This window comes from Leopardus geoffroyi, chromosome D4 (genome assembly GCF_018350155.1).
Source record: "Leopardus geoffroyi isolate Oge1 chromosome D4, O.geoffroyi_Oge1_pat1.0, whole genome shotgun sequence".
NCBI lineage: Eukaryota > Metazoa > Chordata > Mammalia > Carnivora > Felidae > Leopardus > Leopardus geoffroyi.
In genome coordinates, this window is record NC_059342.1 from 89,351,121 (window position 1) to 89,372,069 (window position 20,949).

Genomic DNA, 20,949 nt, shown 5'->3' on the forward strand with positions numbered 1-20,949 from the left:
GCAGTGCTGAAAGGCTGCCGCCAACCCTGAGGGGTGAGCCTGCGGTCTGCAGCTGACCGGGTAGCCCCGGGCCCGACTCACTGTGGGCATCAGGGAACTAAGGGCTGCACAGAACCTTCCTGTGGGAGGGGAGAGGCATTTCCTGCCCGGGGAAGCCCAGGATGCAGTGAGCCAAAGGCTCGGGGCTTGCTTAATAGTCATTGATACTTACTGAGCACCAAATGTATGCTTCGCAGCAACAAGCCAAGATTGAGCGTGCGCATGCAGCGGTAAGGGTTTGGGCTCCAGGGCCAGGGTTCAAACTCCACCTCTGCCTCTTCCCGGAGGCGTGGCCTTGGGCAGCTTGTCGACTCCTCTGTCCCTCAGTTTCCTCATCTGTAAAATGGGGATCCCAATAGCACCTGGTTTTGTGAGGGTTCGGTAAGTTAACACCTGGGAAACTGAGTAGGGCCTGTGTTTTCACCACGTCAGCTGGGAGGCAGCTACCCAAAGAATCGCCACTTTCCATACAAGGTAAATGGGGCTCGGAGAGGCTTGGTGTCTGACCCAAACTGGTGCAAATTGCCTGGAATCCATGGCCCGCCCTCAGAGCCCACACCCACTCCAGGACCTCTGGGCTCACCCACCTCCCCTCCTTTCACAAGAAAGTTCTCAGTAAAAGAAAGTTTTTACTCTGCAGGCTTGGGCCCCACGCAACCCCCTTCCGTCACCTGCCGGCTGGGGGCAGGGCACAGGGCCACGTTCTAGACTGACACTGTCCTGATGCCTGCTTCTCCATGCGAAGACAGGTTTGCAAGGTCCAGGGGGTAAGGGCCCCATCTGAACACTAACTCCCCTTGTCGCACGGGTTTCTTCTGTTTTCCAGAAAGCCAAGCCGCCCTCAAGTCCTGCCTCCACCTCAAGCCTGCGGTCCCTCCTCATCACGGGGCACAGCCAGGGGCACTTTGGGCGGGGACCTGAGGCCCCAGGACTGCAGACAGCGGAGGACGCGTCCATAAGGTGACCCACCTCCAAATACGCTCACTCCCGTGGCCACAATACAGGCAGGCCCGTGGACCCCAAAATGAACCAGCACTTTAGAAACATCCAGACCCTAGCCAGGCCTACTTTAAAATTACATTTTATTTCTCTTTGTGAATATTTGTTGTTTTTCAAAAAGGTTAATATTACATGTACTTCAAGAGTCTTGTGCCTCCTGGTAAGTGCATTGGTTTGTTTTCACAGTACTCTCCACGACCACGCATGGTCCTTATTGCTGGAGGAGTGTGTCCACGCCAGGAAACGGGGACACCAGAGGGATTGGGGACCCAGGTGAGAAGCCTGGGGTCTGTGCTCCCGACAGGGAGGAGGCCCAGGGACCAGACCCAAGCTAAGCCCAGTGTCCTTGGCCAGACCTGCCGTTTCTCCAGGGTCTTTCCAGCCCCGTGTTCAGAAAGGCCGGGAGGGACAGAGAGAACGGGGTACAGGAGGGGCAGGGTGAGTCAGGGAGCAAGGTGAGCTGGGGCCCAGGCATGCAGGGGGGTGGGGGGGCGGGCAGCCACAGCAGGCGTGCCCCCTTCGGGTGGGCACAGCGCCGGCTCCTGGCAGGAGGGCTCGCTCCCGCTCAGCGAGCGCGTGTTTGCAGGACACTGCCCCCAGCAGCTCAGGGCCACCCCCTAGCACAGTAAGATCCCCTTTGTGGTGACCCAGCCCAGAACCAGAGCTCCAGCTTCCTGACCCCTTGCCCAGGGCCCTTCCTCCTTTTTTAGTGCAAGAAAGACCTGAGTGCAGAGAAGGGCCGCTCCGTTAGGAGGCCAGGTCCTGTCCACGGCATCAGGACGCCGTCACCCTGGCCCCCCGCCCACCCGCTCCCGGCCTGGCCCTTCCCCAGAGGTAGAGCTGGGACCCATCGTCCCTCTCACTCGAGGCTCAGGCCTCCCCGGGCGACTGGGTCTCTACACACCAAGGGGCACAGGGGGAAGGTCCTAGGCCTGACACGGGTTCCCGGGCATCGCGCAGGCAACCACAGTCCCGTTGTTCCGGGACAGCTGTGGGCCTGATGTCGGGAGCGGGGCTGGAGAGAGAGTTTGGACGTGAAGCACCCCTTGAATAAGTATACTACCACGTGGATAAAGGAGCAGAGCAAAGTGACCCACATCCTCCCACGCTGTCACCGGGGCTTGTCCAAGTGGCTCATCGGCTGCAGAAATGAACGCTTTTTCTTTTCTGACGGTTTTCTGTGCTTGGGTCTTATTATTAGTTGGAAACCCAGGGCCCAGTGAAGTGGCTGTGGGGTTTGGCAAGCTGGAGGAAGGGGGGCTTCCGTGGGGTGTCCCTCGTAGGTCCCGCAAGCAGCCTTCAAGGCAGAAGGCTCGGCGTCACTCAGGACCATCCTAGGGCTCCGGAGGGCCCTGGACCCGAGGGAAGGTGGCCCTCCAGACTGGCCACGCTGTCCCGACCAGCCTCCAGAGTGGCCCCGATGCCTGTCAACCATGGCCCCATGTGACCCCCGCCAGCCCGAGGCCCCGCTTTGCTTCCTTGAGAATCGGCAGCAGAGGGGTGTCTGCCGACAGCCTTCCTGGCCTCCCCAGATCCAGGACCACCCCCCCCCCGCCACCGCCCCCCGCCGGACAGCATCTCCCCAACCTCTGACACTGGCGCCCAGAGCCTGTTTGCAGCTTCCCCCAGAGCCCCCGGGAGGGGCATCCCCTGAGAAGGAGCCAGGAGGGAAGTCACCCGCCTTTCTTACCTTAGAACTAAATCTGGCTCAAGGTGGCCGGCCCTCCAGGCGTTTGGGGCCAGTGTGGACAGAAAAGGGAAAGGCGGACCCATCTGTGGCTGGGTGCTGAGGACAGGGATGGCGAAAATCCCCTGGGCTCAACCCTCCTTCTCTCCTCCCAGATCCACCCCAGGCAAGTTAAGGCTGCCAAGAAGAGAGAGGAGGGAAGCCCAGATCCCTTCTGCACAGGTATGGGGTCGGGGGGTGGGGCACGGGGGTTTCCACATGAGCCCAAGAGAAGGGGGGGGGTCTTTAGGTGGTCTGTCTGGTTTCGTTTCTGCTGAAACGAAAGAATGAGCAGCTGGTTTTAGGTCTAAATCTGTCCCCCTGCGCCCCCCTCCCAAGCCACCCGGGAGGAGGGGCCAGGCACCCTCTCTCTCTGCCCTGGCCCTGCCCCCTCCCTCACCTCTAGCAGAAGGTGAACAGTCCGGTAGAAAAGAGATCCTATTTCTTTGTCGGTTTGGGGCTTTTTCCTTTAAATTCAGCTTAAGGCAGAAGTTTGGCAAAGCGAGTCTACGTAAGGCCGCGTGACGGGGGGGACGAGGGAGCTGCCACGGGGGTGGGGGGAGCCGCCACTCACAGATCAGCAGCAGTGCCGGTCAGGGTCATGACCAGCTCCGCCTCCTCCTGCCCCTGAACCTCGTAAAGAGGTGTTTAAAAAACAAAAAAACAAAAAAACAAAAAAAAAAAACAAAAAAACGAAGAAGAAGAAAAACTGAAACAGCAGTTGATTCGGGGAGGCTTGCAAGTGAATGACTGAACTGCCAGGAGAGGAGACCCGAGGTGAAGGGGCACGTGGGGTCAGGTGTCCCGGCCGGGCCTCCCCCTCCCCGAAAGGAAGCAGGTGCCAGGAGGGCTGGGGGGAGGCCATCCCGGGGCCTTTGCACAGTGAGATCCGCCCGCTCGAGAAGGTAGAGTGGTTGTATTTTGCTGAATGACCGAAGAGTCCGTGCGGGTGTGGGTAGGAGCAGCGTTATAATTCGAGTCTAGCCTAGCAGGGCGCCCTGGCCGTTACCGGTGCTTAGGCGGGATCACCACGAGCGGCTGCCCGTACTTGGGCCGCCACATGAGGACCTGAGCGTCGTTGGCATTGGGCTTGACCAGGGCGCTGGGCGGTATCGGCTCGTTCTTGCTCAGGATCTTGGGCTGGTCCTGGGCGATGGGCTCCCGTAGCCTGGCGCGCTGGCCGAGGGGCCGGTTGGGGTTCACCTCGATGCTGAGCTGCATACGCCAGTGCAGCGTCTGCAAAATGATCATGTCATTGGTCGAGGTGTTGGTGGCCACCAGCCACGTGGTGAAGCTCTGGTCCCGGTAGATGTTGGTCAGCTTGGCCACGTTGCTCTCACTGACGGGCACAGCCCATGTGACGCTGGGGTAGAAGTTGTCGTTCATGCTGATGATGAACTTGGAGTCTCTCTTGGTGGGGCCCACGATGGTGCACGTCTCCGTGGTGTTGCCGTACCAGGGGTAGTTCACCCCGTCTGAGTCACTGATGGCCTCGATCTTGCCCTCCTGGAGGTCCGGGAGCTCCCAGCTGGACCTGAGGACAGGAAGACCAGTTTACTCAGTCGGCCACCCACAAGGCTGCATCCCTGAGGCTTACCTCGCGGGGCCAGGGCGGCACCAAATGATACACAGACAGCCACCGTCACGTCTGGGCTCCCCCAGACACAGCCCCCCCATCAAAGCCACATCCTGTCCTCCTGCACCATCTCAACTCGGTCATGGCAACTGTTACTGTGACAGTAACTCTCAGGCGGAAGGAGACACCAACCTGTCCTAAGTTACTCTGGGGACACGTGCCCCCGGGGGGCTGGGAGCACAGCAGCGTCTGGGGCATCAACACTCATCAACACTCATCAACACTCATGTCCATCGTGCGCCCGGCAGATAAAGAGAGTGAAGCCAGGGGCTGGATTTTTCTTCCCCAAGCAGTGGGGCCTGGGACCCAGGCGGCCAGACTTCATCCAGGGCCACTCCCACCCGAGCCCCTGTGATCCCAAAGGTCAGGACGTGCTGCACCCAGACTTCGGCACAACCGAGGAAGCCAGCGGTCCTCTCCAGAATATGCTGTTCCCTGCGACGCGTTCTGGTTCACAGCCGCATGATTCGCAGTGGCCAAAAGGTGGGAGAAACCCAAGTGTCCATCAACGGGAGCGTGGATAAACAAAATGGGGTCTGTCCACACAATGGAATATTCTTCAGCCTCGAAAAAGAAGGAAACTTTGCAGTATCCTACAGCGTGGATGAACCTTGAAGACATCATGCTGAGTAAGATAAGTCAGACACAAAAGGATAAATACTGTATGATTCCACGTATAGGAGATCTCCCTCGGGTCATCAAATTCATAGAAACAAAGTCGAACAGTGGATACCAGGGGAGTGGGGGAGGAGAGTCAATGTTTAATGGGTGTAGAGTTCCAGGTGGAGAACATGGGAACGTTCTGGAAACAGATGCACAACGACGTGGATGGACTTAATGCCACCCAACTCAAAAATGGTTCAGATGGTGAATTTCACTGGGCATGACTTATCGCTACAAAAAGACGCACCCCTCTACCAAAATGCATCGCTTCACGTCAGCGATTAGCAAACCTGGGGCCACCCTGGGAGGGATGAAGAGGCATGTGATTTTGCTAATTCTCCTGTTTATTTCATTTCTGTTTTCATTTCATTGAAAAAGTCACAAATTAGGGTAACACCTGCCTACCAGGCCATCTCCTGCCCGGGGCCCTGAGCTCATCAAACTCCCAGGGAACTGGGGCAGCGGCTCAAACCACCTCCCATTTCTGAAGTCCCCACCGGTCCCCAAAAGCCAACAGGCCACAGCAGTCACGGGCAGGCGAGGCCGGGCAGGCCACCCACACAGCAGGTCGTGAGCCAGGTGGGTATCACGGGCCGGAAAAGGAGTTTAGGGTCCCTGTCCTGGATTTCTTAGAAGCCTGTGCCTTTGCCCCACCTGTGTCCAGGCGCCTAGAAAGCACCCACTCTGTGCTCTCCCAGTGACCGTACTCACTTGCAAAAGGTTTTCTTTTTTGTTTTTAAGGCAGAAAGTAAACTTGCAAAAGGAACTTTACTCTTCAGTGGCTGGCTTTCACTTCCTAAGAGCTGGCTTGTTTTGAGGGAGTGGGGCTCAGCACCAGAGCGGCCCCCCTCTCCCCCAGCCTCAGGTTTCCTTTCCTCCCCAGCCTCCAAATGCCCAAGCCTCGGCTCAGTCACAGGCGGGTGACGGTCCTTATGAGCCAGCAGACAGTGGTGTCTCATGTGGGATATTACTCAGAATCAGGTTCCGGGGCCTTTGTCTTCCAATCATCACAGGCCCGCATGGGCCGCCTCTGTTCCCCAGGGCCCCAGCCACCCCCCGCCGCCCCCGCCTAATCGAGGAGGTGGGAGTGAATGCAGTTAAGGGAACAACTTCTGGGGGACACGCACCAGCCCGGATCCAGCCTCAGTCCAGCTACTAGCTCTGATTAAGTTACAAGTCTCTGGGCCTCCGTTTTCTCATCAGTTAACTGAGGATAGTCCTACCCACCTTGCAAGGTTTTTGTGATGATTAGATGTATTGATATAAACATATAAACGGCAATACGTAGAAGCTTCCAGAAACCATGTTGGGGGGCATTTAGAGGTGTGCCAGCCCTGACTGATCTGAAGCCTTTGTGACCTCCGCAGTTTGGGGATCATACATGCTTGGAAAGGAAGGAACTGCATGCAGTCACTGCCTCCTCCAAGATTCCCCGTTTGTTCTGGGACGACCTTGAACTTCAAAGCAGACCCTCGGTTCTTTGCTCCATGGCAGAGAGGGGCGAGGTGGGACCCCAGCCCTGCACACACCGAACCTTTTCCTTGTTGCACGGCAGAGGTCCCCACAGGCGGGCTGTGGTGCACAGAGGCCACTTAAAGGTGTGAGCAAGGCTCCCAGGACTGTGCACACACACGTCGGAATCAGACTCCTCACTCTCCCTCACATGCCCTGTTCCTGTGGCAACCCCCATCCACCATCCACTCACCAAATGTTTGCAGAGCACCTGCCATCGGTGTGTGCAGAGCACCTGCCACTGGAGGACGCTGCACCCTCCGGGCACCTGGCACCATCCTGGACTCTCTCTCTCACCTCTGCACACTCCCCTTCTCCTTTGTCTTCACCCTGGCCAGGACCCCTCCCTCCTCCCGGGTCTCCCGGCCTCTACTCCTGCCTCCTACAATATTCTCCCAGAAGCGGGAGTGATCTTGTCAAAACACAAATCTGTCTGCACTGTCCCTCAAAGCCAACGCATCTGAAGCCCAGGACCCCTCGTGCGCACACACGCACGCACGCACGCACACTCTCCCCAGGCTCCAGACCCACCAGCCGCTCTCAGTTCCTCTAATGGGCCGTGCCCCTCCTGTCCCCCCGTCTCGAGGCCTTCTGCCAGGACCAGTGTCCCTCCTCCTCCTGTGCAGGTCACTGCTCCTCATGGCTCAGCTCCGGAGCCCCCCAGAGAAGCCCACCCTGACCCAACCCAGGTGGCCCCATATCCGCTGCCATTCATTCCTCACCCTGCTGTTTCCTGGCGCATGCACAGTGGTGATCCGATGACCATGCGATCGCTTGGTGATGATCTCTAGAGGGCAGGGGCCAGGCCTCCAGGATGTAGGCAAATAAGTGTTGGTGGCCTGGATCGGTGACTGTGGGCGGCCTGCCTGGCCTCATCTTCAGGGCCTGGGCCCCAAAAGGGGGTCTCCTGAAGGAGTTTAGAGTGCCCAAAGCCACCCCGTTCATGCGTTGTCTCACCTGGAGTAGCTGTCCCTAGCACCCGCTGTCCTTGCAGTGACGCCGGTGACAATGGTCATGTTCCCTAAGCACAGAGGACGTGTGAGGCACCCTATGTACATACGTCCCCCCAGTGCTTCTCCTCAACCACCCCGGGGACACGTCAGAGGGGCACGTTTTATACAAGAGGCTTGGAGACGGTACAGGCCTATCTCAAGGTCACACAACCACAAAGCCGCCAGGCCAGGACCCGCAACCCGAGGGAGCTCTTAGCCAGCGGTTTCAAAAGACTCTCACTCAACCATGCACACACACACACACGCATGTGCACACACACACAGAGGCCCTTACCCACAGACCTCCAACACAGGCCTCGCCCAACACTCACACACACACGCACATACACACACGAGCTTGAGCATCACAGCTGGCCAAGGGTGTGGGTCTGAAGGGGTTAGAAAGGCCTTCCCTGGAGACCGAGGAGGGTAGAGGCGATGCTGAGGGCCACCCCTGGGGGCCGGGGAGCATCACGGGGGCAAAAGCTACTGGGTGGAGGTGAAGGAAACCAGGGATGCCCAGCGCGGTGCCTCGGAGGGAAGGTGAGGCTGGCCCTTTCATTGACCTTGGACGACAGGAGCACACCTCTCCCAGCCACCCGGAAGAGCCTGAAGGGCTCTCCCCCCAAAACAGACGGCCCCTCACACCCCCGGGGTTCCCCCGCCTCTCCCGGGGCTCTGAATTTTGAGTTCTGGACCCCAGAGCCAGACTGGACCCCAGACAGGGGTCTCAGAACAGAGTTTCCAAACTTCCCATCTCTATTCGTTTTGGTCCCATCTACATTCTATATACTTCCTGTACTATTATTCACTTCATTGTTTTCCTTAAAATCATTTTTTTAAAAAAACTGCATTTAGTTTTTCCTAAGAAACACACGGAAATAACACGTTGAGTGTCCTAGATACATTTTCCCCCCAAATATACATTCAAATAAATACGTTGCTTTAAATTACAGTTGTATCGGGGCGCCTGGGTGGCTCTGTTGGTTAAGTGCCGACCTCAGCTCAGGTCACGATCTCATGGTTTGTGAGTTCGAGCCCCACATCGGGCTCTGTGCTGACGGCTCAGAGCCTGGAGCCTGCTTGCGATTCGTGTCTCCCTCTCTCTCTGCCCCTCCCCTGCTCGCACTGTCTCTCTCTCTCTCTCTCAAAAATAAAATAAACATTAAATTACAGTTGTACTTAGGCTTAAATGAGTTCACTTCAATATTATTTCACATCCCACAACTGATGCCCGTTAGATGCTCTGAGAAACTCATTTACAGACAAGGAGTTGAGGCTTGAGGGCAAGAGGGCTGCTTGGACCGAGGCTTTTCTGCCCACACTGGTCCCACTGGCACTTAGGGCTTATCTTGCCCAGTCCCCAGTTTTACAGATCTCATGGTCTTGTACAATTTGCAAAACGTTCAAATTCTGCAGAAGTTTGCAACCGGGAGCCCAGTTTCCTGATTTCTGCCCCACGTGCCCGCCTGCCAGGCCAGCCCCTTCCCACCAGGCACCTGCTCTCCGAGGGAGGGTCTGGAGGTGTCCCCCCACCGCCTGCTCCCAGGGCTCTCCCAAAAACCAAGCCCCACTCCTTTTGCAGCCCACCCCCCCCCCTTCATCCAGGCCCCAGCACCATGTCCCCTGGAAAGGACCAACGGTGCCTAATCTTAATTTTTAGTTGTAAAAGCTGTGTTTTTCTTTAAAAAAAAAAAAAAATCGCTATAGACAAGTATATGAAGTGAGAAAGGAAAGCCACGTCTTCCACGCCCGCCCCCACCTCACTGAGGTTACTCACCACCATTACGCTTTGGTAAACATCCTTCTAGACCTTTCTCTGCATAGGCCCACGGTACGTGTTCCCATTCACAGTGTTTTATTTTAAACAAAAATGGGTTCCTGTGCTACATGCTTTACAACTTTTAAAGAAACGTTTTATTTTGGAGAGGCAGACTGAGAGCGAGCGAGCGAGGACACAAGGAGGGGGAGGGGCAGGGAGAGGGAGACAGAGGATCCCAAGCAGACTCCACGCTGTCAGCCCAGAGCCCAGTGTGAGGCTCAAACTCGCGAACTGTGAGATCACGACCTGAGCCAAAGTCGGATGCTTACCTGACTGAGCCACCCAGGCGTCCCCTTATATTTAAAAAAAAAAATTTTTTTTTTTGCAAGTGCTGGAGTTTTCATCCTCATATATACATCCTTCTGGCCTGGGTCTTCCATTCACACATTAGGCAATTTGTTGTTGTTGTTCAGATGTTTTTTGTACGCCTACCCTATGCCAGGCCCCGGGCCAGATGCTCAAAGTCCCTGTAAGACAAACTCTACAGGTAGAACAGCACTGCAGGGCACGTAGGTTTGACATTGTAACAGAGGCAGCCAAACCCACCTTCTAGACGCTGCCTGAACTGTATGCACCCCCTCAAACAGCCCGTGAGGCTGTCCATTTCCCCCCAACCCCAACACCGAATCAGTGGCATTGCTACCCGGAGCCGATCAGCAAAGAACAGAAGATCTCAGGATTTAATTTATTTCCCTGATTGCCACGGCTGTCGGGTGCCTCCTCGCACGTCTCCGGGCTCAGCCAGCTTTTGTTTTCGGCACTCGGAAGGTGAGGGTTGGAGCCATCGCTTGGCTGGGGCCGGTCCGTGGGGAGCTCTCTCTGGGCTGGGCAGTCCCCTAAACTTCCTCCCGCCCCAAAGCCTGGAAACAAGGACTTCCCTCTCCCACCCACGCCACCCTCGCCTCCGCCAGGGCCCAGCAGATGGGGGGAGGCAGCCTTCCGGTCCCAGAGAGGAAGCTTCGTCCTCGATTGTTCTGTGCGGGCCCGCGGCTGCAGGAAGGGGCCACGTGGTCACCCGCTGGAGCAGAGCAAGCCTCCTTGGGCAAGTGGCCTCAGGTCTCAGAGGCTGTGTCCTCGTCATAAAAGGAGGGCCCCATGACGTCCTTGGGACACAGGAAGGGGAGCCCGGGCAGCTCTGTTCATCACCCAGCTCCGGCGTCCTGCCACCGGCCTGTGGCCTCAGTCCCTGCGCCCCCGCCTGGCCCCTTCCCACCAGCCTCCTTGTGGTCCCGAAGCAGGTGTCCCCCCGTGTGCTGGCTGGAAGGACCTTGCAGGTCTCCTCGCTCAAGGCTCTCACGCCGTAGGCGGGTCTGCGACACCCAACCCCGGAAGAGAGAGCGGCTCTGCATACAGCCGTCTTCCCGCTGACTCCGCCAGGCATCCCAGATTTAATAATCAGCTACTAGCAGCTATCACACCGACACCTGTCGTGGATCGAGTGCATCGTGTGTGCCAGGCACTGTGCTGAGCTCTTATCGTGCACTCTCTCATTTAACCCCTCACAGCAACCCAGGGAGGGAAGGGACCATTCTCCCCATCTCACAGATGGGAACAGAGAGGCCCGGAAAGGCTAAGAGACTGGTCTCAAGGTCACAGCACCGCGGGAGGGCGGAGCTAGGATCCGCACCCGGCTGGACCAGGGGGACAAGGGTGAGGGGAGGTGGCACTGTCCCCCCTGAGAGACCCTGTCTCTTGAGCTATTCCCCCCACTTCACCCCCAAGTCTGCCCTTTGGCCTTGGCCGTGGGCCTGCCGCCCTGAGGGCTTCAGAGAAGGGCAAACGAGGGACGACCTGAAGCGTCTTCCGCACGGGCTAGAAACTGCGACTTGTCACTTAGAAGGCTGTGCCAGCTGACAGGTGGTGGCTGAGGAATTGCGGAGGACGGGGTTGTGAAGACAGGTGTCTCCAACAGTTTGGGGTGGGGGGAGGTGGCTTTTAAAGCAGTGTGGGCTGGCCCGAAAACCATACAGAATCCCGCGAAGCTGGCACGGAGAAACTCAGCGCTCCATGGCTCTCCTCTGGAGGAGTCGGGGTATCACCGAGGTGGCTTGTGTGACAGTTCCACTGCCTATCTTTCCAGCCCGGGATGTCATTCTGTAAAGTTCTCCTGGATTAGGGATTAATTTTAAGCAGGGATAACGTCAAAGGGTATTACGGGTTCCGGTTAAGGATTTGGAATTAATATTTTGAATACAAGCCCGTTCGTAGAGAACGGGAGCCCTGACCTTAACCTTTGCCACCTGGCTTCCCTCTCCCCTGGCCACTGAGGTCCCGGGCGTGGGTTTCATTCTAATGATCTCGATCGTCTGGGTCTAGTCTGGCGGTTCTCATTCGAGGGTGGCTCTGCACCCTTCCCGGAGACATCGGGCAGGGTCTGGAGATCACAGCGGGGGCGCTGGGTGCTCCTGGCATTGAGATCGTGCCCCGCGATTGTGAGTTCGAGCCCCACGTCGGGCTCTGTGCTGACCGCTTGGGGCCTGGAGCCCGTTTCAGATCCTCTGTCTCCCTCTCTCTCTGCCCCTCCCCCTGATCGTGCTCTGACTCTCTCTTTCTCTCTCTCTCTCTCTCTCTCTAAATTGAATAAACGTTAAATATAAAAACAAAACAAAACAAAACAAAACAGGAAAGAGCGTCGTTTGGGGTTGGGAAGATGGCACCTAAATGTTTCCAATGCTCAAGAAGGAGCAGACATCAGGCTTTCTCTAAACAAGCCCTTCTCATCTGCAGAGGCCGCCGGTCGAATACAGAGCTCTGCCCAGGATCGGAGGAGCCGTGCTCTCTGCTAATTCCACTTTTTAGCACGATTTGGCCAATCAGTGGTAAGTGGAGCTTTTTCCAACTCAGCGTCTCAGCCACACGGTGGTCACCTAGCACCGTCCTCTCACTGGCCCCTCAGAGCCACCTGCGGGCAGTTCTCTCCTTATCTGCCCTGGCGGCTGTCACCCGGCACACGAGGTGGCTGGCGGGGGGATGGCTCCACACGGCCCCTGTCCAGAGAGCCTCAGGTTCTGCCCTCTCTGTGGAGCTGGTCCTGCCCCAGCCGGGAGTGCAGAGGCAGGAAGAGCGGGTGCAGGGGGACCCGAGAGGGGGTGGGGGTGGGGGGGCAGGGCAGGGCAGAGGAGGAAACAAAAGGAAGCAAATGGAAAGCACATAAAACGGCCTTCAACCTCGGAGAGCTCAAATCATTCGTGACTTGCGCTATTTTAACATTTTTAAAAGTCAGGAAGTGGGTGCTTTGTGAACGAGAGAGACCTGGGCTCAGGAGAAACTTCACTCCCAGGAGAAGTTTGATCTGCCCGGATGCAGCCACGATTCTCAACTTTTTACGGACACCGTGGCTCACCCCCACCCACCCCCCCACCCCCCAGGAGAGAAGAACGCTCACATCATAACCACGTTAAAGACCACCGAGGGCTTGGTGCCGTGCCGACTGCTTGACAAACGTCATCTCTCGTAATTCTCGCAGTAAAAGCTATAGGGCAAGGACTATGACTGGCCCTAGTTGCAGACGGGGAAACCGAGGGTCAGAGTGGCTGAGGTCACACACCCTGGAAAGTGGCAGAGCCTGGACGCCCGCCCAGGTCTGCCTGACTGCAGTCTGGGTGCGCACTGGGTTCCTCTAACCAGGAACCAAGGACTGGCACAGAAAGGGAAAGTCATCTCGGGTCTCCGGCCTCAGGCCTGCCTCCAGCAACAGTGCCTGAAAGTGCTCAGAGCGGAGGCTTTAAGCCCCTGTGTGCAGATGGGGAACTGGAGGCCCCGGCCGGGCCTGTTCCTCCTCGCTGCCCGCCGCGCCGCCTCGGCACTCGGCCCCTTTGGTTCTCCCCCAACTTCCTCCCGGCGCTCGGATCTTTCCAGTCTTTCCATGGTCAGCAAAACCCTCTGCCTTCCCTACCCCTTCTCGGGAAGAACGTAGCCTGTGCCTCAAACCCCCAGAAAACCCTCTGCGCCTGTGTCTTGTCACTCGTCCCGGATCCTTTGCAGGGTCCAAAAAAGGTTTCTGGCTGAAGGCTTCCTAGGATCTAGTCCACACCGAATAACTCAGAATCATGTTTCCCTTCTTGCAATGGAAAGTCAGCACCCCCCCCCACACACACACACACACACACACCGAGTTAAAAGCCACTTTGGAGAATGAAAGGGCCTTGGGTAGAGACATCGGGTTGATGGAGGGACATGCCCCGCGTGGGCCCCTGTGGGGTGATCCTGTTTACACCCTCATTTTACGCTTTACCGCGTTTCTCTTGTTTGCCTTACAACTTCAGAGTCATTAAGGAAACGCAATGAGACTTAGCATCCTGCCACCTTCCATCCCCTCCCCGCCCCCTCTAATTTCAGAGGGGCCCAGGATGTTCTGAGACCCGGGAAAAGGCCCAAGTCCTGGGGGCTCCCCTGCTCCGCTCCTCCCTTGAAGAACCGGGAAAAAGCAGCGTGCACCTGGAGAGGCTGGCCGTGGGAGAGTATCCCCCGCCAGTCCCGGGCACAGTTGGGAAGCTGTCCCTGGGGCCCACCTCGCTCTCTCAGAGGGACCTCGTGCTCGGAAACAGCTATTTTCACCTCCCTGTCTTCAGGCGGCCCTGGAAGCTAAGTGGCTTTCCTTCCTGTCCACCTCTTCTCTTTCCACACTGGGACGACCACCCCCAGGAACCCCAGCGCATGCCAGGAAGGAAGGTGCCGGCTCCCCGTGTCCTGCACCCACACGTGCATTGTCCTGGGAACGTTCTGGACCCCAGGCTGGAGGGAAGAGGCCAGTGGGCTCCTCTCAGCTGTGAGGGCCCCTCTGGAGCCTTCTGGACACTGACACAGGATGTCTACATCAAGCGGCCTTCTGCCTCGGGGAGAGAAAAACGCTATACCCTGAACCGAGAAGGCTCGGTTTCTAAAAGGAGCCACCCTCTCAAAACACCGGAACAGCAAAGCATTCCCCCCCCCCCCGCCCCCACCTCCCCGTCCTGATATGCATGTGAAAACACTGCAGAGACAAGTTCAAGCCCAGCACCTGTGCAAGTAACTATGGAGGGCTCCACTGTCTTCTCCTTAACTTCCGCCACATGGACCTCTCCAGGAGGCCTGAGCCCCGGGGTGGGGTGGGGGGGGAGCGAAGGGGGGGTGCCAAGCCTCAGCCTCTCTAGCAGCCCCAGGACAGCTCGCGTGTTTTGCCAAAGAGACACCTGGTGGAACGTGCCTCTGCTTTCTCAGCATCTCGCAGGGAAGGACGCAGGAACCCCAGGGGCCGGTGACAGCAGGAAGAGAGGTCCCAGAGCCGTGACCCCAATCCGAATCACCAGGCAAACCCTGGAGATCACCTGGCCTAGGAGGACACAGGGACGACTTCCACCGCTGCCTGAAGCTTCCCTCCCACCCCAGGCCTCCAAGCTCCCCACCCCGAGCAGCACCCCCCCCCCACCCCTGACAGCTTGTGTCTGAGCCGTACTCACATGCCCTGTTCCCCATACTGGTTGTAGAACTCCATGTGGCTGCACGCCTGGATCCAGCCAACGACCCAGGTCTCTTTCTTGGGGATGGGTGGCATGACCACCTGGGCCGAGGCACGGAAGTGGGGTGTCCTGTAGCGGAGCACCACGCTGGAGGACTCATCGATGCTGGTGGGGATGGGGTCAATAGAGGCTTTCACGTCAATCACGGTGATGCCTTCCCGGAAGACTCTGGCTTTGCCCCCGATGCTCTGAATACAGCCCATGGCACAAAGCAGCGCTCTGATCTCCAGGGAAGGCCAGCAGTCCCAGAGAAAACTGGGCATTGAAAGGATGGAGGTTGCGGGACCCAGTGCAGACAGGACTGCTCTCCAATCTCAAATCTCAAGACCGATATCCATAGGATAGAAAACTTCACTGAGTCGAGGGGGTCTGCATATCACTATCTCGGGCCTGCTTAGAAATAAGGATTTTGCTGCATTTCAAGAGCCCTGGGTCCTCTCCTCTTCTGCTAGCAGTGGACAAAAATCACCGATATTCTTTGGGTTAAGAAAAAGGAAAGTCTGGAGGTTAATGGGTAATCATGGTGCTCAGACAGCCAGCCCTTCCGTGCCTCACACGCGGGGAACGCAGCTCGGAGACGCTCCCTGAAGTCTTCGGGCGGCGAAGGCGAACGCCGGCAGACACATAAATAAGGAAGGCTCCGTCCCCTGCGCCGCGCCGCCACCGTCGCTGCAGAAGTCCTACTTCCTGCCCTCTGCCTTCCGCACGCGCTCGCTCGGGGCACACGCACCGGCCGCTCGCCCAACGGGGCCCAATCAATGGAAGAGCAGTTTCTGTTCGAGCGCGGAGGCCCCGGCGCCCTCGGGGGCGAGCGCCGACCCGCGGCTTCCAGGAGGCGAGCGCCGGGCACCGGCCGCCCGCGGGGTCCCCGAGGAGCGCGGCGCGGCGCGGGTCCCCGTCGGCGCCCACTCGCGGGCGCGGGCCGACGCCCCCACGCGGGCGCCCCGCGTCCCCCCGCCGCTGTCGCTGTCGCCGCCCGCCGCCGTGCGGGGCTCCGGGGCTGCGCTGGGGCCGCCGCCCGGCTCGCCGCGACCGCCGAGGACCTGGTCGGGGGGTGGAAGGGACAGGGCGTCAAGGCCCGCCTCAAAGTTGAGCCGAACTTTGCTGCGGGGAACGCGCGAAGCGGCGACGCGTGTGCGCGGGCTGCAGAGCTGACGGCGCAGCTCTGGGCGGTCTCCCCGGAGGCGGCGCCCCCCCCCACCTCCGCCCGCCCCGTCAGTGGCGGCTGCACGACCGCGCGCACCAGCGAATAATCGCCGCCCGTGACATCTCCGCTGACACCTCCCGGCCTGGGAGTGGCGTGGGGGGGGGGGGGGAGAGGGCGACCGGCTACACTGCAGTGGGCCGCGTGGACTTGCCCGCCCTGGCACTGCCCCTACCGCCTCGCCGCCGGCGCCCCTTCCCCGCCGGGTCCCTCCGGCCCCCTGGGGGCGCAGTGCCACCCCGCAGGCCGGTCCGATCGGGCGTGCGCCCCTTCCCGGGCCGGGATCCTCCGACTCCGGAGGGTGCAGTGCCCCAGCCCCGCCGCGTCGGGCGCCTCTGTCCCCCACCTCGCCAGCCCCAAGCGGCCCCGGGTCCCCGCGCGTCGGGCGCGCTCACCGCCGCCGGGCAACTTTGGCGCGCACGCCCCCACCCGGGCGGCGCCACCGACTCACCTGCCCCTCGGGCCGCTCCGCGTGCCCCGGCCGCCGCCCTCCGGACGCCCCTGACCCCGCCGCGGGCACGTCCTCGGGGCGTCCCCCCCCCCTTCCCCCGGGCAGTGTCCTTTGGCTCTACTGGGGTCTGGGGCGACCGTGGGCGCCCCCGGCCCCCACCTCCTCCTAGCTCGGGGCTGCCAGTGGGTGGCCGGGGGCGGAGGGCTGAGGCTCGGGGCTCTCTCGCCCCCACCCCGCGCGCCCGCTTTATTTTATGATCATTGTGAGCGTGCTGTCGCCGCTCAGCCCCGCCGCCGCGCCGCAGCCGCCTGGCGCGCCCCGCGCTGCCTCGCTCTGCTGCAGCATCGGAAAGGCAACCAGGTCAAACTTTGCAGAAACTCAGCCCCTGCGCCGGCCTGGCCCCGCGTCCGCCCGCAGCCGCCGGCCGGAGCGCAGCGCACGCAGGGACCGCCGCCCGCTCGCCGGCCCCGCGGGGATGCAGGTCCGCAGGCGGCGGCGGCGGCGGCGGGCGGGCGCCGCCTCCTCCTCGCCGCCCGCCCAGCTCTCCACCCTCGCTCCCCGCACACAGCCCGCCCTCCCCCTGCTAATCCTCTCCCCGTCTCCCCCCTCTCTCCCCCTCTGCAGCTTGTGGGGAGCTGAGCCTCTCCTTGCATAAACGACATTTCCTTTTTGGCTAGCCCCGGGAATTCTGGGTAGTGTAGTTCGGGTTCTGTCTCTGGTCCAGGGGGGCTCCTCTGCCCTTTGAACTGGGCAGCCTGTCTGGGGAGAAGGGTTGTACCGTCCTGGTGTTCCTGGCCAAGGTGGGGCCGTGACGGAGTGGAAACAGGACAGGGGTCCCGGGAGGCTCCAGGGCTGGGAAGCTTGGGGTGGGGGAGAGAAGTTTGGGGAAAGGGTGCCTGGGACTGAGCCTCTTGGCACGCTGACAGGTGGTCAGGCCTGTTGAGCCCCAACTGTGGTAAGTGCTGGACAAGCTTCATCATTTCATCCACCATCAGGAGGTCTCTTATGCATTCCTCACAGAGCTGGAATCCAAAGCTGGGAGACCCCGGAGACTTGCCCTAGGGCCCTGGCAGGTGGCCCAGCCGATCCTGGGACCCCAGAAGTCTGAGTGCAGAGGTTCGAAAAGTAGGATAACTGTGAACCTCTCTAAGCTGCCTCAAGCCAACCGCCCCACCCCCACCTTGCAGTTTACCGCCCCCCCCCCCACCCCGGGAAAGGCCAGGTGGTTTGTGACATCAGAAAACCTGGCAGCCACATTAGAGCCATGCTCTGCTCCCGCCCCACCCCCGTGACTCTGACTTCCAAAGGTACCCACAGCCGGCTGGGGGACAGATCATCCTGACCCCTTCAAGCCTGACCATCTTGCGTGCCAGTGAGGGCAGGAGCTGGAGAGGGAGAGTTCTGGCCGCTCTGAGGTCTCTCCTTTGAGGGATGATCAGCCAGGTCAGGTGATCTGTCTCATGCCAGCACCAGCTCAGGCCACAGGTACCTTATTTCTAGTCCTGCTGACTGAGACCAAGGCGGGGTGGCCTCGTGACCTGCTTTCTGCCACACAGTAGAACCCCAGACAGCAGAGGTCTCCTAAGGACCCCGTGCAAGTGTCCGTTTCCAGGCAGAAGACTTCCCTGAGCTCATAACCATAGTGGCCCCTCTCTCTGCTGTAAAGTCAGGGCACACCCCCCACCCCCGCAAACATTCTGCCCTCCTGGGACTCACTACAGCCTTCCGCACCCCCTTTGCCAGCAGATGATTATTAGGATATTCAGTTTGTATGTAAGTAAGATGTTAGCATTGGGGGACGTTACAGACATCACCCCCAGCGCCTAGAACAGAGCAGCCTGCACCGGCCAGGGTGCTCTCTGAAGTCCCAGATGCCACCCTGGTGACCAGGACAGGGGTGCTCCATGAACACGTGCTGAGCTGCACATTTTCCTCATTTGTCGTGAAAAGGACAGAGACCAGAGACGTAACCTGCTCACTAAGCAGCCAAAGCCCTGGATAGGAGGCTGCCTGAGTGAACACTGAGCCCGGGAAGTGGACTATACAGACAGAGACCCAGGGGTCGGGGCACAGTAGCTTTTCAGAGTCTGGATCCCCAGCCAGATCTGGCCAAGTCCAAAGCCCGCTCAGTTCCTCCTCCTGGGATGCTGTCCTTGCTGGCTGGGGCCAGTGCCTCTGAACGGAAGGGAACCAACCCCTAGAAAGCCCTGTCTCTAGCGAATCCCACCAGAAGAGGTGCTCAGATGCCCATGGGGTGAGGGTTCTTGCAAAATAGAAGCCCCCTCCTCCCTTAACCTCTCAGCCCCATAGATGCCTCCCCTTTCACATCACCCCTCCCCCATGCAGTGCTTTGTCCTGGGTTAGGTGAGGGCCCCTTTGGTGGGAAGAGGGCTAAGGCAATGTTCGTAGGCCTGTTTGTCAGGCCCTGAGCTGAGGAGTGCTCCCCCCAAGGCCAGCCCTAACAGACAGAGGGGTCTTCACGGGCTGGGCTCATGTCCCCATCCCATCCCAGCTCCCGATGAACACTTCAAGACTCCCTAGCTGCTGCCCCAGCTGCCAGGCCCCTTTGGCCCTTCTGCCTCCCGACTCAGTCTTCCTCCCGCTCAGCATTTTCTGGAGCTTTGTGGGTGCTGGACACAGACCCACAGCTGCCTCGGCACATGTAGAAGGCCCAGGATGCACCCACACGTGTGTGAGGCGCTGGCATCTGCAGAAGAGAGGAAGGGGACATCTGGGTGTAACATGCCCAACGCCACGGGCACACTCACATCACCTCCACGACCGGCCTCGTCCCCTCCCCCAGACCTCAGTCTCCCTAGACTCCTCGCTAAAGTCACCATTGAAGGGGGAGGAGGAGGGACTGGAGGGCCCAATCTCGGCCCGGAGATGGTGAACTCTTCAACGTGGCCACTTTGGGGACTCAGGGTATGGTCAGCGGGAGGACAAGGTCCCTCAGTTCTGGGCACGTTGGCCCAGAGAGGCCACGGAAAACCTATGCAACAAATCTACATGCCCCTGCCCAGCTGGGCTTTAACGTGCAGCCCAAACGAGCCGAGAGTCCTCCGAGGTCTGCAGAGACAGCTGGATGCAGTTTCTCCCCACCGAGCATCACCCATCACCGTAAACCATCATACATGGCTCCCACAACCGCCCCACCAGCTGGCCTGTGTCACCACAGCATCCCGCAGATGAGGCCCTGAGACCTGGCGAAGACGGTGGTGTGGACTGAACGCAGCAGCCTGGCTCTAAACCCCGGAGGCTGGTGATTCAGTGTAGCAGGTGCTCTCGCTGGTGTCCCTGCAGGGGTAGGGGCCTCGCTTTCGTGGCCATCGGAGACCCTCTCGAGGCTCCTCCTCCCTCATTGGCCAACATGCATCTCAAGGCCAAAGCCAGTCCTTCAAGAGCTCTCGGCCTCCAAGGGTGTGGTCATCATGGGACTAGAAAGGCATTTCTCAGGAAGGAAAAGCCCTTGTTCTGCAGATGGAAATGTTAATGCTGGAATTCTGTTGCCCTGGGAAACAGGGTTCTCTCCTTAACCGTTTGGGACCAGACTGGAAGGCAGTGGTAAGGCTTGGAATGTCCACCTGGGAGAACAGCGGGCAGGGCTGGACGGCCAGGCAGATGGCTGGAGGTGAGGCACCGGGGGACAAGGAGGTGAATCCAACTGGAGGGCCCACCTGACCTCCTCACTGTGTACCCAACCTGGGCCGGGAGTGGGCGCAGGCCTGGCCAGGTGAGCAGAGATGGGATCTCAGACCGGGCTGGTCCACGGCCTCCGCTATGGAACACAGTCCCGGTGAGGTCATCCAGAGAGGGCCCCCGGTTTGGAACCTAGGTCACTCTCCCCGGAGAGGCGGTGGCATGGCGTGGGAGATGTCTGCGAGGCAGTGTGTAAGACCAACTGCTTAGGGTGGCTGCGTGTCGGGAGGTGCGGGCCTTTCCGGCCAGAGGTTCAGAACCACATTTCTTCCAGAGCGCGTTCGGGTTGGGGCTTCTCAGCTGGCCCTCCCACCATCCACAAGTGCCTCCCTTCCCCGGTGGTGACTGGACACCTGCCCTGGGCTGGACGCTCAGAGGACACTGAGGGCATGGGCAGGGCCGGGTCGGCCAGCAGGTGTGGTCCCCACACCGCTTAGGTCCCATGGGCTGGAGAGAGGTCAGTGTTAATCCAGGAACGATGAATGGAGGTATGAGTTAACATGAATAATAGAGAAGTACAAATTCATACTTGAAATGGTCACAAGTATTGCTTGCTATAAATCAGGACCTATAGAGTAAGTTGTTTTGATTTGTGTGTGTGTCCAGTGTTGGGCTGGGGGAAAGGAGGGGGAAGGAAGCGCTCTCAGGAGGGCGGGGGGTGCGAGGGGGCGCGCAGTAAACACAGTAGAGGAGGTTAGAGGGTGTGAT

The 20,949-nt window shown here is 59.3% G+C and overlaps 1 protein-coding gene and 1 long non-coding RNA gene across 4 annotated transcripts; one reads left to right on the top strand and one right to left on the bottom strand.

Moving 5' to 3' along the window:
* Window positions 1–1,104: 1,104 nt before the first annotated feature.
* FAM78A (family with sequence similarity 78 member A) lies at window positions 1,105–15,727 on the bottom strand. 3 transcript variants are annotated; one of them, XM_045467822.1, is made up of 4 exons: window positions 14,828–15,727; window positions 3,165–4,298; window positions 2,729–2,824; window positions 1,105–2,335 (listed from the first exon to the last, which is right to left on the bottom strand). In XM_045467822.1, the coding sequence occupies exons 1-2, from the start codon at window positions 15,148–15,150 to the stop codon at window positions 3,770–3,772; spliced, it is 852 nt and encodes a 283-aa protein (XP_045323778.1). In that variant the 5' UTR covers window positions 15,151–15,727; the 3' UTR covers window positions 1,105–2,335; window positions 2,729–2,824; window positions 3,165–3,769. The 3 variants fall into 3 exon arrangements, with proteins under 3 accessions (XP_045323778.1, XP_045323777.1, XP_045323776.1); XM_045467821.1 differs by having other exon boundaries at window positions 2,729–3,035; XM_045467820.1 differs by having other exon boundaries at window positions 1,105–2,824.
* LOC123592602 lies at window positions 2,960–12,160 on the top strand. The gene is made up of 3 exons (XR_006709864.1): window positions 2,960–3,069; window positions 5,666–5,667; window positions 12,149–12,160. It is a non-coding gene; the product is annotated as an uncharacterized LOC123592602 (long non-coding RNA).
* Window positions 15,728–20,949: the final 5,222 nt, after the last annotated feature.

What these genes read in the sequence shown, in the direction of transcription:
- FAM78A (XM_045467822.1), bottom strand. Translation starts at nt 15,150, where the DNA reads ATGCCCAGTTTTCTCTGGGACTGCTGGCCTTCCCTGGAGATCAGAGCG. An exon ending in CAGTATGGGGAACAGGGCAT is followed by an intron (nt 4,299 to 14,827) that starts GTGAGTACGGCT and finishes TCCTGTCCTCAG; the next exon opens with GTCCAGCTGGGAGCTCCCGG.